The sequence below is a fragment of the Balaenoptera ricei genome, chromosome 11, assembly GCF_028023285.1.
Source record: "Balaenoptera ricei isolate mBalRic1 chromosome 11, mBalRic1.hap2, whole genome shotgun sequence".
Taxonomy (NCBI): domain Eukaryota; kingdom Metazoa; phylum Chordata; class Mammalia; order Artiodactyla; family Balaenopteridae; genus Balaenoptera; species Balaenoptera ricei.
Genome location: NC_082649.1, coordinates 20,047,917 through 20,062,801, shown reverse-complemented (window position 1 = coordinate 20,062,801; position 14,885 = coordinate 20,047,917). Strand labels below are relative to the sequence as shown.

The 14,885-nt window shown below is 42.6% G+C and overlaps 1 protein-coding gene across 2 annotated transcripts in view; it reads right to left on the bottom strand.

Annotated features, from left to right (window-relative positions):
* ALDH5A1 (aldehyde dehydrogenase 5 family member A1) overlaps window positions 1-14,885 on the bottom strand; it is a 28,673-nt gene that overhangs the window by 6,355 nt on the left and 7,433 nt on the right. For both annotated transcript variants that reach the window (XM_059938032.1, XM_059938031.1), the window contains exons 3-8: window positions 13,869-14,039; window positions 12,333-12,449; window positions 10,605-10,748; window positions 6,557-6,700; window positions 4,629-4,787; window positions 393-562 (exon numbers count right to left, since the gene is read on the bottom strand). In XM_059938032.1, the coding sequence (XP_059794015.1) occupies window positions 393-562; window positions 4,629-4,787; window positions 6,557-6,700; window positions 10,605-10,748; window positions 12,333-12,449; window positions 13,869-14,039 (905 nt within the window). The remainder of the gene's footprint in view (window positions 1-392; window positions 563-4,628; window positions 4,788-6,556; window positions 6,701-10,604; window positions 10,749-12,332; window positions 12,450-13,868; window positions 14,040-14,885) is intronic.

Genomic DNA, 14,885 nt, shown 5'->3' with positions numbered 1-14,885 from the left:
AGTGTTGAAGCTAGAATTTTATGCAGGTAAACTATTATTTACTTGTGACTGTGAGATAAAAGGTCACATAAGAACACACAGTTCATTTCCCACAGACGCCCTTGAAAGAACTCTTAAAGGATGTACTTCATTACAAAGAAAAATGAGTTCAGCAGAAAGCAAGAGAGCAAAGTAGAGAATTTGGTAAATTTTGTGGTCTAAAGAGGCAATAATAGAAACAAAATTTTTTAAATGTTACATTGAACTTAGTGTTTCCACTGATACAACCCTGCTCTCTGCTTCAGCCCATCCCCCACCCAGGCCTCAAACAACACATGAACTGGATTTCTCTCCAGGTTTCCTTTTCCTTTCCTACCCTTTCTCCTGTCTTCCAACCCGCTGGATGACCTTACTTGATAACGGGTGCCACAGGCCCAAAAGTCTCTTCCTGAGAGCAGAGCATGTCTCGGGTGACATTGCTGAGCAGGGTGGGCTCGAAGAAATTTTTTCCAACTTGATGTCGCTTCCCACCTGTCACAACGGTGGCCCCTTGGGAAATGGCATCACTCACATGTTTCTCTACCTGTGTGAAGAGAAAAAGAAGAGCCCTTGGGCAAGGTGGTCCAGGATACTTGGGAAATGTTTAAACTGCAGAAAACTGTAACTGGGTTTCTTTCTTTTTCAGATAGGTTAATGTACCCTGGTCCCTTCTGGGTAGAAAGAACCAAATACACAGAGGTACAGAGGCAAGAGGGCACATGGTGTGTACCATGCTGTCTCCTCCCAGCTCTGTGATTTTCTGGCTGTTTGCTCTTACAGTTTGTCGAACGGTCCAATATACATATGCCCATGTCTTTGCAGGCCTGATGCTCAGCTGTCTCCCTGGGATTTGTTCTCATCTCCTTCCTGGGTTAGTTCCAGGCTCTTGGATCCCATGTTGTTCTCCTCCCTGGATTTCACTTTCATTTTGTTCTAATACATTCTCCTTGAGTCGTTGTTTCAAACAAGGTGCACTGAAAATGGTTTACCTTCAGAGTTTTCTGACACTGCATGTCTGGTGTTTTACCTTGCATTGGTTGGTGATGGAATTTGGACCCAAAGTAATTTTCCTTCAGAACGCTGAGTGCAGGTTCGATCCCTGATCAGGGAACTAAGATCCCCCATGCCAGCAGCGTAGCCAAAAAAAAAAAAAAGTCCTCACTCCTTTGTGGGTTTGTGGGTAGCTTGTCCCGCCTCTGGAAGCTTCTTGAATATTCTGGTATGTTCCTGACATTCTAAAATTTTAATGAAACATATCTGGGTTTTTCTTTTTATTATTCTACTTGGCAATTGATGAAGTCTTTCAATTTTGAAGAATTGTTATTTTCCCCTAGCTCTGAGAAGTTTTCCTCTAGTATTTGATAATCCTATTTCTTCCATCTCAGGTCTTTCTTTCTAGAGTTCCTATTACTAAAATGGATACACCCCTCACCTCAGATCGATTTCTTTGTGCATTCCTGCCATATTTTTCATCTCTTTGTCTTTTGCTTTAAATTCTAAGAGCTCTCCTCGATTTTGTCTTCCATCTTCATTACTGAGTTTTAAAAAGATTTTGACCACCATGTTTTTAATTTCTAAAAACATTCTTTCTAGGAGTTCCCTGGTGGCCTCGTGGTTAGGATTCCAGGCCTTCACTGCTGTGGCCCAGGTTCAATCCCTGGTCAGAGAACTGAGATCCCACAAGCTGCGTGGCACAGCCAAATAAATAAATAAAAACGTTCTTTCTTGTTCTCATTGCTTCATTTTCATAGAACCTGCTTCTGTTTTATAGATATACTATCTTCTCAGAACTCTTGGAGAATACTAGTAGATTCCTAGAAGAAATCCTGTCTGTTCACAGAGTCATCTGCTTCCTTGAGGGTCAACTGCTTCCTTGAGGGTCAACTGTTCTGTTTGTTCTTCTTGACCCTCCTCTGATGTGCTTGCTATGGGTTTTCCTCTAGGGCTGTCGTGATTCTTGGTTATTCATCTTTCTAATGAAGGATGGGGTTGGTTAATTTCAATGGGTGACAAGGGTGACCTCTGCTGTTTCCAGTCTCTTCCCCGAACGAGAGGGACAACGCCAAGCTTGGGTTTGTCTCACTCGGCAGGCTTCACTTTAGGGGTGGCCCCATCCGAGCAAAGGGCAAAGGCAGGGGAGCTCCTCTCTGGCGTGCCTACCCTCACTCTTCAAGCTGTACTCCTCCTAGGCTGGCTGCTCTATTTCTTCAGAGGCATTTTCCTGCCCAGAGCAAATGCCTCTGTTATGTTGTATGTGTTGGTGGTGGGTGGAGGGAAATGACCCAGAAAACTGTGCAGAAGTAGAACCAATGAGCACTATTTCTCCCCTCCTCCCATTGCTACCCTCTACCCCAGCCATTTCTAGAAAAGCTCCATCCTAGAAATGACACCCATTTCCTCTGCAGGCTTCCCCTGGGCCTGCCTCATCTGCTTTGACTTCGTTAACACGATCCCTGCTGCCTTCCAGAAGTTCATCACAATCCATGGTCCACTGGAGCCTCGCCCCGCCTCCCATTCTCAGCAGAATATGCTGTAGGATTTCAGAAGAGAGAAGTACAGGCTTGGGCACGGTCTGCTGTCCAGATTCACCCTTTCGAAACCCTCACCCCTTCTAATGCTCTCATAGTCCGCTGTCCGCAACAAATCGCCATTAGCCAGCCTGGCTTACTTTCTATGATTAATATCTCTAAAAATACCTATAGTTAACATACTTAACAAGGCCCCATTCTATTTGACCTCAAATAGAATATGCTCTGTCCTCCTCTTGTCACATTAAATGTGATGTGCACTTTTTTCCCCCAGGTATTTACCCTGTGACTGTATGTACACTAAAGCCAGCATAATGGATTGTTTTCAGACAAGATGTTTTCTACTAAACTCTCAGAGGAAAAAAAAACAAAAACAAAAAAACCCTTCAACTGTAGTTGCTTGAGGTCCTAGGAAACAGCGTCCTCTAGAGAGCAATGTCTATACAATCACTTTGGCAAGAATAACAACAAAATCTCCAGACGGGTTTCCCAGTCTGCAAACTAGCAATAACTGGGGCCCTAAATGCCTAGGCCCTACTCCAGACAAATTCACCCCCAATCTCCTCAAGTAGGACTGAGGCATCTGTAGTTGTTAAAGGTACCGGGGTGGGTTAAGAACCAGCCCTCTGGGACTTGAACCACAGATGGTACAGAGCCAAATTTTCTTCACTGGCTGAGTGCCCAGGGTCCAAAGTCACCTCAAAAATGCAGATGGGGGCTTCCCTGGTGGCGCAGTGGTTGAGAGTCTGCCTGCCAATGCAGGGGACACGGGTTCGAGCCCTGGTCTGGGAAGATCCCACATGCCGCGGAGCAACTGGGCCCGCGAGCCACAGTTACTGAGCCTGCACGTCTGGAGCCTGTGCTCCACAACAGGAGAGGCCGCGATGGTGAGAGGCCCGCGCACCGCGATGAAGAGTGGCCCCCGCTCGCCACAACTAGAGAAAGCCCTCGCGTAGAAACGAAGACCCAAACACAGCCATAAATAAATAAATAAATAAATTAAAAAAAGAAAAAAAGCAGGTGGTACCGATGTAAACTTTAATGTATGTTCTTAATCTAGAGATAGAGAATCCCAAGGCAATAACTAGAAATGTTATTAGAGCTCCACAAAACCCCAGTACTTCCTTGGTGTCTACTGGGGAAGGCACCAGACATGATCTTCAGCCAACGAGACTGCCCACTGGGTCAGGGCAGCCATGCCAGGGCTTGGTCCTCAGGTCCTCAGGCCCTCAGGAGGCCGACGAACAGCGATTGGGCTGTGCTTCCCACCTGGGTGCTGACCTGGCTCTAACTTGATTTTGGTTCTTCAGGTGACCCAGGAGGCTGGCTGTGCCCCCTTTTTTCCCCACACACAACCTCCAGCCTCTATTTTCTACTAAAATTCTATCGAAATCCTTTCTACCAGTAAGGACTTATCTAGGGAGCATACCGGATGTTTGGTATTATAAGAAACCTCCTTGTAGGCAACTCTAAAGAGGATTATTTTTTTAAAACAGTAGAACAAGAAGAGAAAACTCACCTCGCTAGTAGTCAAGATTGTGACATTTGAACAAACAAATCCTTGCTTAAGGAGTTTCCCTTTCTCACCATCTCTAAATCTTAAACATGATTTCTGTGGCTCTACAGCTCCTGCCAGGATGTTTTCGCCAAGGATTCTTCTGCAAGGGCATTTTGTTTTCAATGCCAGCCAGCAGTTCAGCTGAAACATAAACGATCTCAAAAACAAAGCCTTTTTCCTTTCCTTTTAGGTGTTCCAAAAATTAAAGAACTTTGTATTTCAGGATCTTAATTCCTGAGGCAGCAGGAGACAGAATTATCACCACTGTAAAAGAAAATTTAGGGAGGGCAGTAGGAGAACAGAAGTGACAGATGTCATGGGCACTCAGTGAAATGACGGAGCTGGAAAAGCTTATAACCACGTGGTGCCACTCAGTTTATACAAATTGGCAGAAACTCAGTTGTTTTCCCAATTTCTCCATCATTTCCAAAACCGCCTTGCTGGCCACCTTACCAGAGTGGTTTTGCTAGTTAAGTTTCTGATACTGAAACCATGACATTGAACAGATAATAAAACGAACTTACCTTTTCTACAGCTTTCTCATTAATTAACGGGCCTTGAGTAGTTCTCTCCTCAAATCCATTACCCACATGCAGGTTTGTTTTAATTGCCTCGGCAAATTTTTTCACAAAGGAATCATGGATACCCCTTTGCACCAAGAAACGGTTTGAGCAAACACAAGTCTAGACAAAAAGAAACAAACTCACACTGACAGTCTGTTGGAAGCTATTGACCCAACCAATAACCGTGTGACTGCTGCTACCTCTGAATGTGAATGCACTTTCCCAGGTGATTCCCATCCTGTGTTCTACCTGCTATGTTCCTCCCCACGTGGGCTTGGCCCTAAAGACAAACGTGCTGAGTGCATGTACTTCTCCCAGCCCCTCTACAGCCGCCACATCTCTGTGGTTAAACAGGTAAGCGAGGATAAATATCTGTGCACAAAAAACCAAAAAGCCATCTAACCCAAGTTTTTTCGAATGGCTCCTATTGGAAAGAATAAAACCAACACAAGAAACTGTAACTCCCTGAGACAGTGATGCTGCAGTGACAGCAGAGCTAGAAGGAAAGGGATTCAGAGGCTAACTTACATCCACTAGCTTATTAAACCTTTCAAGTGCTTGGCGGAATCCGAGATTTTTGAAAATGGACGCAAGACCATTCTTCCATGTCAGCCTAAATTATTGAAAAGCTCTTTGCTTATTATTTTTTCTAATTAGACCTAATATTTAAAAATTATGTAATACAAACACATTACAGGAAATGTAGTTACCCTTGATACATTTTTCTTCTTGGCTTTTTTCTTAATCATGTATTTTTCTAATTGAAACAAGCCTATAGATAATTTTGTATCCTATGCATCTTTATCGGCTTAAAGCAATACACCCCAAAGTTGTAGATTTATAAGTGTAACTCTGAAGGTTACTCACCTTGGCATTTTGTGTTTCTAAAAGGAAACATACCAGTTTCTGAAACAACCAAGCTTATTAGGTTATGTGAAAGGAGAAAAATTAATTACCAAAGGCCAAAACAAAAATGAAAACTATTTAATATGGAATATTATACAACATTTCACCTTTTTTTCCCCCAGATAACCTTTCAGGAGTTATCATTCCATTTCTGGAATGCATTTAAAACTGCTTAGTGATGGTACTCCAAGACAAAGTGCTTAAGAATATTGTATAAGAAGCCAGGATCCTGGCAACAGCTTGCATAGAAGTTGGGCGACCGGGCCCTAGGTTCACAGTCCCAGATCCTGAACCCAAGGATGTATGACTTCAAGTCAGTTAGTCTTTCTAGAGTTTCATGTCTTCAGCTGTAAAATGCAAGTTTTGTGTCAGATAACTGGGAAGGTCCCTGCTAGATCTAATGCTCCAGGATTCCCTACAAGGTGTGAGCTCAGGCCACCACTCTCCCAAGGACAACCTGGACCCTCCTTGGGCCACTGTAGTGTGTGCAGCCCTGTAGTGGGTGCCTGTCATGCCCCCTCCATCTCGGGAAGAATGAGATCCAGGCAGCAGGGCTTTGAGTTTTTCAAGGCACCATCTCAACATTTTCCTCCCTTCTTTTCCTTAAGACTGTAGGCCTCAGACCCTAGGTGTTCAGGCTATTTTGTGTCTGAGGAGATGTTTAAACCTGTTCAGCAGAGAAGAGCCCAGCGAGGTAAAACTATGAAAATAACCAGATTCAAAGAGGAGATGAAAGATGAGAAGAGACAACAATTTGATTAAAAGGCATCTGCTGTTCAGGAAATGCCTTGAAGCCAGGGATGATGACTTATGTCTCTTTGGACCCTCTGAGCCTAGCAGAGTCCCAGGCAAAGAGGGGGCACTTACTAAACATCTGATGAAAGAAGACGTGGACAAAGAATGAGGGAAGTGTCCTCCCAGGAGGTGAGGAAGGGGGTAGGATCTGTAAAACACACAACCCAGAAAAATGCCCTGGGACTCACCTGTCCAGAGTTCCTAAATTTGGATGCCATGGCCCCAGCGACAGCCTGGTCAACATTGGCGCTGTCGAACACGATGAATGGGGCATGGCCGCCCAGCTCCATGGACACCCTTTTCACAGAGTTTGCCGCATGGTGCAACAGGACCTGGGAGCAGATGAGAGGATGCCGTGAGCACCGAATCAACTACATGGACCGGTAAGCCTTTGTTTCAAAAAATTACCCAGTAGTGGAAAAAGCCAGGTGCACAGTAGTGTATACAAGATGACAGTTTGCATAAGAAAAGGGGAAAATAATAATCTATACGTATTCATATTTGCTTGTATTTGGTAAAGAAACACAAGGAAGATAAAGAAACTAAAAATTACTTATAAAAGGGAGGAAATCGGGGATGGGGGTGAGGGTGAAACTTCTGAATATAAACATGTTTATATTGTCCCAATTTTTGAACCATGTCAATGTATGACCTATTAAAAAATGATAAATTTGTTATGATAAGCATAAAAAATTATGATAAAAATTATGATAAAATTATCATATTATAGAGATACGCTAATAAAATCACCCATAACCCCATAACCCATAGCTTACCACTGATAAAACCTTAAGGTATATCCATCCAGAATTTGGCCACACACACCAGGGACATGTGCCTTTTTTTTTTTTTTTTTTTTTTTTTAAAGAAAACAGGATGGTAGAGTTACGCAGCTTTATAACCTGCTTTATCTTCCCAATTAGTCATATATCTGGAACATCGTAGCATGCTCACAACACTTTAAACACACCCATATCAGCGTGTGTTTCTAGAACATCCTTTAGCTGCTTGCCTAGTATTTCATTGCAGAGCTATTCATTCATTTATTTATTCAGCCCCCATCTGTTGTAAATTTAAGTTGCTTCCAATTCCTTGCTATTAAAACAACACTGCAATTATTCCCTCAGTATAAATATGTAGAAGTAGAATCACTATAACAACAACAACAAAAAGTATAATCACTAGCTCAATGCACAGCTGTAAGGCTTTTTGATACATATAACTGTTAGGCTTTAAATATCCAGGAAGAGATTCTTATGGCCTAGGAAAGCTGCCCAGGGATGTTTGCTTTATTACACGATAGCAGGTCTTTGTCCAGCCACAGCTATGAGAACGATGGACCCGCTTGGATGGTTCAAGTGAAACGAACAGTGGTCAAAAGCCCAAGGTCACTCCAGGACTGGTCCCTGTGATACACAGCTGTGGGTTTTATGATAGGTCTCTTAGTCAAAATTCAGAAAAGCTGGAAAATTGCTTCAGTGCTGGTACTTCTCTATATGCCCAGATGTTAATATTCCAGCAATGAACTAGTAAAAATGGTCTTCTCAATGAAATGTTACTATTCAACAAAGTAGCACAAGTTTTAAGATTAAACCTATTTCTTTTTTTAAAATTTATTTTATTGATGTATAGTTGATTTACAATGTTGTTAGTTTCTGCTGTACGGCAAAGTGATCCAGTTATGTATACATATATATATATGTGTGTGTTTATACTTTCTCATATTCTTTTCCATCATGGTTTATCACAGGATACTGAATATAGTTCCCTGTGCTATGCAGTAGGACCTTGTTGTTTATCCAGTCTATATATAATAGTTTGCATCTGCTAATCCCAAACTCCCACTCCATCCCTCCCTCACCCCCCCTCCCCCTTGGCAACCACAAGTCTGTTCTCTATGTCTGTGTGTCTGTTTCTGTTTCGTAGATAAGTTCATATTTTAGATTCCACATATAAGCAATATCATATGGTATTTGTCTTTCTCTTTCTGACTTCACTTAGTATGATGATCTCTAGGTCCAACCATATTGCTGCAAATGGCATTATTTCATTCTTTTTTATGGCTGAGTAGTATTCCACTGTATATACATACCACACCTTCTTTATCCATTTATCTGTTGATGGACATTTAGGTTACTTCCATGTCTTGGCTATTGTAAATAGTGCTGCTATGAACATAGGGGTGCATGTTATCTTTTCGAATTATAGTTTTGTCTGGATATATGCCCAGGAGTGAGATTGTTGGATCATATGGCAACTCTATCATATGGCAACTCTATCGGATCATAGTTTTTTGAGGAACCTTCATACTGTTTTCCATAGTGGCTGCACCAATTTACACTCCTACCAACAGTGTAGGAGGGTTCCCTTTTCTCCATACCCTTTTCAGCATTTATTTGTAGACTTTTTAATGATGGCCATTCTGACTGGTGTGAGTAAACCTATTTCTTTATTTTCTTTTGAATTTTTAAGAAATGCTCTCTGCCAGGCCATTGATTTTTCTGATTCTGCTCACTCTTGGGTCGCTTGCCTCCACCTGTGTCCTCTGACTGCGTCTTCTTGCTACTCAGTGCCCATGATGAGGGCTTGAACCTGGCTCTGGCCTTCATGACCCCTGTGGCACTGCCTGCAGTCCTGCTACGTCTTAAGGAATCCTTTCTGCTCCAGTTCCCCCTGCTGACCTTCTCAGGATCTCAGCTTCCAAAGCCCTAGAAAGGGACCGTGAGTGCCCAGCTCATCTCTCTATGGCCAGGTCACTCGTCCTAGGTCACTGGCCAGCCTATGAATCTGTTTTCCTCGTGTCAAATGACCACTCATGGTTGAATTCTCTGCGGGGGAACAGATGAGGTACTATGTGCTATAAAGCATGGCTGCTGTCCAGGCAGCAGGCCCCAGGAGGGGTGGTCCCCCTGGAAGCAGTGAGGGCAGGGCAGCATCTCCAGAACAGGCTGACCGAATGGGGTTCAGTAGAGGCAAGATTCTGCGGTCCAAGATCAGCTCAGCCACTGATCCTCTGCAAAGATCAGCTCAGAAGAGGCCCTTGGCTATTCCTTTATCAGTGATTCCTATCACTCTTCCCTTTAAACCACTTGAAGTGAATCACTGTCCTGTGTAAATAATTTAAGAGGCACAGTTGGACTTGGCAGGAACATGGTCCACATTTTCCTTCGGGGTCTATCCAATGGGGATAGTTCGCTGAGCAAAGCGAGGTTGAGCAATGAGTGGCTGGCCTCTGCCCAGCATCTGAGAATTTCTCTGGCTTCAACGGCAAAGGTTTACAACCCTTTTTCCCAGGCCTCTCTCTTTTTCTCTAACTATTGATATCTTGAAACCCTCCGAGAGTAAGTTTGCTCTGCAAGATCCATTGATCAGGGTGGTAGCAGTTTATGGATCTAAAAATTCCTGCTTCTGGAATGAACGGCAGGCTTCCCAAGTGTGAGTTTATGGCGTGACAAATGCGGTTATGGTTGGGAGCTACTAAAAGTGCTTTATTCTCTCCTGCTTCTCATGGTGTCAAAAAATGACCAGTTTCACCAAAACTTTCAGATTAGATTTATATTATTTTTATCTGATATATGTTTATGTACGTCTCTAGCATGAGTGTGTGTGTGTGTGTGTGTGTGTGTGTGTATGTATATAAATACCAGCAGAAAAAAGTATACTATCTGGAGAGAAACACCATAAATAAGAACTTTTGTTCTCCTCTGCTTTTTTTCTCTTTTGAACATTTTAAAGGATAAGTAAAAATGCACTCACAGGCACACAAATGAAGTTTTCGGGAAAGAACTTTTCAACATATGAGGGGGGAAAAAAAACGAAAAAAAAAAAAAAGACCTTTCTGTTTCTGTTAGCACCTTTATACTAAACACAATTTTTGTTCAATTCTAAGACATCCATTTCTTTAATTCTAGATTATGAAAGAAACATGCATTCCAGAGTTACGGGAATTCCAAAGTTATGGACAACTTTCAGCTACTTCACATGCAACAAATAATAGGAACCTTGTCTACCCCTAAACTTTCAGTTTTGTCAAATAGAAACCTAGGTCATGTCACAATAAGGAACAGCATCCAAATATCTCCAGAAAATGATTGGATGTTACGTTATGGGACAGAGCTTTTAACACTCTGCCAGAAATCTTCCTACAAATGGTGATCGAGATGAAATAGTATTTTGATACTCTATAAAGACAAGATATTAGAATGCCATTTGTTTTTTGAGACTTGAGTCACATACCTTTCCGGTGGCTGTTGAACCAGTAAAGGAAATTTTAGACACTAGGGGATCTGTGCAAAGTGCTTCCCCTACTTCTTTGACCTTCTTTTGAGAGCAGGGAATAACGTTGTATACACCTGGAGGAATTCCAGCCTGGTCTGCAAGCTGTAAAGAGAAACAACAAACATGTGCCAGCAAATGATCAAACTGGAAAAACAGAAAAGAGAAATAAATAGATGTTTTAATCTAAAAAGTAATGGCAAAAAAAAAAAAACTAGGCTGACTTTAGGGACAGAATATATTTGGAAATGAAATAAGATTCTTAATAGTGCTAATGTGATATTAATATGAATGTGTTGTTGGAAGTTTCTGTATGAATTTAAGCACTATTTTATTGTGTGAGAGAATACATATATTTCCTAGCCCTGACACTAAAAGGCCTAGAAACAATGACCAACTAGTAGCAATGACCATCCCTAGTGCCCCAAATGTAGTCTTAAAATATAATTTCCTACCAGAAGAAATAAGGACTTTCTGCAAAAATGGTTAATCCCAGGTCTGGGGCAAGAAATATATATAATAAGTCTAAAATATCTTGTCATACTAGCAAGGAAGGTCTCAAAAACTGTTAGAGTTATGTTAAAAGATAAAAGAGCCAACTCAAAGAGGCTGCCATTGGCCAAAAATGGGGGCAATCTGAGCTTCATCAAGGATAATAACCGCAGCAAACTGAAACTCATCAAATACGTTAAAATCTACTAGCACATAATGCTACTGACAAACTAATTGGGAACCTTAGGCAGATGACAGGAATAGATGTATTAATTTGAAAAACTGTAAATAAAAAGAAAGAATCAAACATACTGTCTTTCCTATGGGAATTTACCACTGGGTAACCACACAGGAGATGATGGGTAGCTTTGATTTATAGACGTGGTCTGGTGAATAAATGAAAGAAAAAGGAAAGAATTCAAATATCACCATTTTTGCACTCCTAATGAATTAACAGACTGAGCAGCATTGCACAGCAATGGCTGCAAATATGAAAACAGAGACACCCAGACATTACTCGCCTCCTGACAAAAGGACACAAAATGGGATCAAACCCAAGTCTGAGGAAGCGTCTGGATGCAGCTGCCAATCTGTGGAAAGTGCAGCAGACAGGGGAACACGGTGCATGGTGTGCCGTCTGCAAAGCCCAGACTATGGGGAGCTCTACCGGTCAAATGTCCCGCTTCTTCAAAAGATAAATTGTAAGGGACAGAAAAGGATGAAGGGGAATGTGCAGAATAGAAGAAACTCATCAAACATTCCCAATTTAAAAAAAGTGAAGGCCACTGCAGGAAGCCTGAATCTTACTCTGAGAGACATGAGAAGCTATTAGAGGGTTTTAAACAGAAGAACAAGATCTGACTGATGCAGACTGAGCTGGAGAAGGGAACGGTAGATAAGAGGTGCCCTGAATCTGAGAGATGCCCACATTTTAGTCACATTACTATGACTTAATAAAAATGATGGCTAGATATCATTTTTAGGGTAGCCTAAACAATACATTGCCTACAGATGACAGAAAACTCCCCCATCTGTTATTTTTGTCTAAAAAGAACATCATCTGGGTTAAAATAATGGCTAGTGAATTAAAACACAACACCATCAAACAGGAGACGCAGGCAAAGAAGGAGGTTTCCAAAGTCTTTCCTTCTGTCCCAGGTAACATCCTTTTTTTGGACTCTGTGCAGAGAGGCTCACCGCGGCCAAGGCCAGGGCAGAGAAGGGCGTGTCCTCGGCAGGTTTCACCACCACCGTGCAGCCTGCTGCCAGGGCGGCCCCCACCTTCCTCGTGATCATGGCGCTGGGGAAATTCCACTGGATCAGAAGAAAGAGGAGGTAAGTGAGAGGAAGGACTGCCCCCTGGTCCAAAGGCAGGCAGGTTGGGAAGTCAGCAAGCAAATCCCAGTGCACAACTGCCTGGCAGAGCTCTTCTTGCACAGGTGAGCTCTTAGAACACCTGGTACCTGCTGACTGCAGGGACTGGGGAGACAAAGGCTCATAGAGACAGGAAACATCTTCAGAGTTTAAAACAGTACAAAATCATCTACGCTGGGGACAGCCAACTTTCTCTGTAAGGGGCCGAGTAGTAAAAATTTTAGGCGTTGTGCGATGTCCAGTTTCTGTCACGAGGACTCAAGATCACAGACAATACAGTATGTATATGAATGGGCGTGGCTCTGTCTCAATAAAACTTTATTTACAAACACAGGCAGCAGGCTGGATTTGGCCTGAGGGCTGTAGTTTGCTGACCCTGTGGGGGAAAATATTAGCAAAGGTGATTTTGAAAATGGTAGATGATATATTACTTTCCTCTCTCTATATATTTATAGATAGCTCTCTGTACACAACTGTGTATCTATAGTAACAATGTTTTATTTCAGCAAAAACTCATATAGTGCTTATTCTGTCCCAGGCACTGTTCTAAGCACTTTTAAACTATAATTAATTAAATCCTCATCACAACCCAATGAGGTTGGTATTTTTCTCCTCATTTGCAGGTTTGGACAAAGTGAGACAGAGCCGTTAAGTAATTTGCTCAAGGTCACACAGCTAGTGGAGAGTCGGCTCTGAGTCAAACCTGGTCAGTCTAGGCCTTGAGGGGGGCAGTTCTCTGTAACTATGGTGAGCAGGGAAAGATAAGCAGTCTTGAGACCAGCTGGCAGACATTGTAGAGAAGTTAATAGGGGATCTAGAAGGTGGACCCAAGAAAGGCAGTTCATGTAGAGAAAGCTGGGTGCCCCGCAAGTATACTGCAGCCCTATCCAGGCAGACACAATATCTTATTTTTTAGCCTTTTACTTTCAGAACCTGGCCCAGTGCCTGCTGGTAGATACATAAATACTTTGCTGTTGATGATAACCATAAATTAAGCATAAAATTTTCTCAAAACTGTAGCACATTTAAAAATTGTCAAATCTTAAGTCTTTTTAAAAAATGATAAATACCAGAAGATCTTTTCAGATGTACTAGGCAATGCCAAGAAGAAGCCTTTATGCTAAGTCAGAGGAGCCCCTGGGTCCTCCAGTGGGTCATCCCCCTTCTGCAGGCATTAGAAATGCCCCCTGGCCACCACCACACCTCTCACACCTATCACAGAGGACCAGGAAACACACCTCCACATGCAGCAATGGCATCAGGAAGCCAAGAACAGGTGACAGAGCTAACAGGATGAGCACACCTGCTCAAACCCCACTCAACCTCCTCCCCTAAGATCTTGCAGATCCTGCCACATACTGGGGTGATGACTGCGGCCACACCGAGGGGCTGCTTGAGGACCAGGCCCCGTTTTTCTTTTGCTGGGGTGTAGATAATGTCTCCGTAAATGCGGCGGGCTTCCTCTGAAAACCACTCCAGGAAATTTGCAGAATAGAGAATTTCTCCCTGTGCCTCCTTTAGTGGCTTTCCCTAAATTAAATCAGAAAAGGACACACTCATTACCTTCTAATAATGAAAGCATGATTCTGAGTTTCTAAATTCTTCAAGGATGCAAGCAGAGCAGAAAAGTCTCCCATTACAACACCCACAGGGTAGTTGAGAAATTTCTAATGAGGAATGGAATATTTCCTGCCACATCAGTAAACAAAGGATGTCACAGTCATCAGCGATTTGCAGCCCTCCAATGTGAGCTGGTGAGCCCTGAGTGAACTCAGGATGTGAAAACACAGGATACTGGCCCCAGAGAGCTGAGGTGCATATCAAAGAAATGATTTCAGTGAGCCCAGACTCTTGCATCTTCCCATACAAAGAAAAGCCCTAAATTCCTAACTTGGGATCTGGTTTTCTTTACAATAATCTTTTGACATTCAGACTACCTGCTCTTTGTTGCAAAACTTCTGTATAACCTGGCTCTGCACTTCTCCTCCTCAGAGCAGTTCTCTCAGGGTTACTTGAGATGCTGCCTCCCGGGCTTGAAGTCCTAAAAATTCCCGCCGAATAAAACAAAACTCTCAACTTTTAGGTTGTGAATATATTTTAAGTCAACACTAACCTCAGTGTGTCTTAGAAAGCAGAATCACAAATGGTGATGGAAGGAAGCCTGCCAGGCTGATAGGCATTGAGTAGGATAATCAATAGTCAGCTTAGAAACCCCATTAGGGGACTGTAGATAGAGAGGGATTTTTAGGGGGCTTTGGGAGACCACAGTAAGGTTAATGATCACTCAAGAAAGTAATGGGAAAATCCTGAAACAATGTGGGCTTGCTTGACTCATAAAGCCGAACAAGTCGCTTAGCATCAAAGCCAGATTGGCTT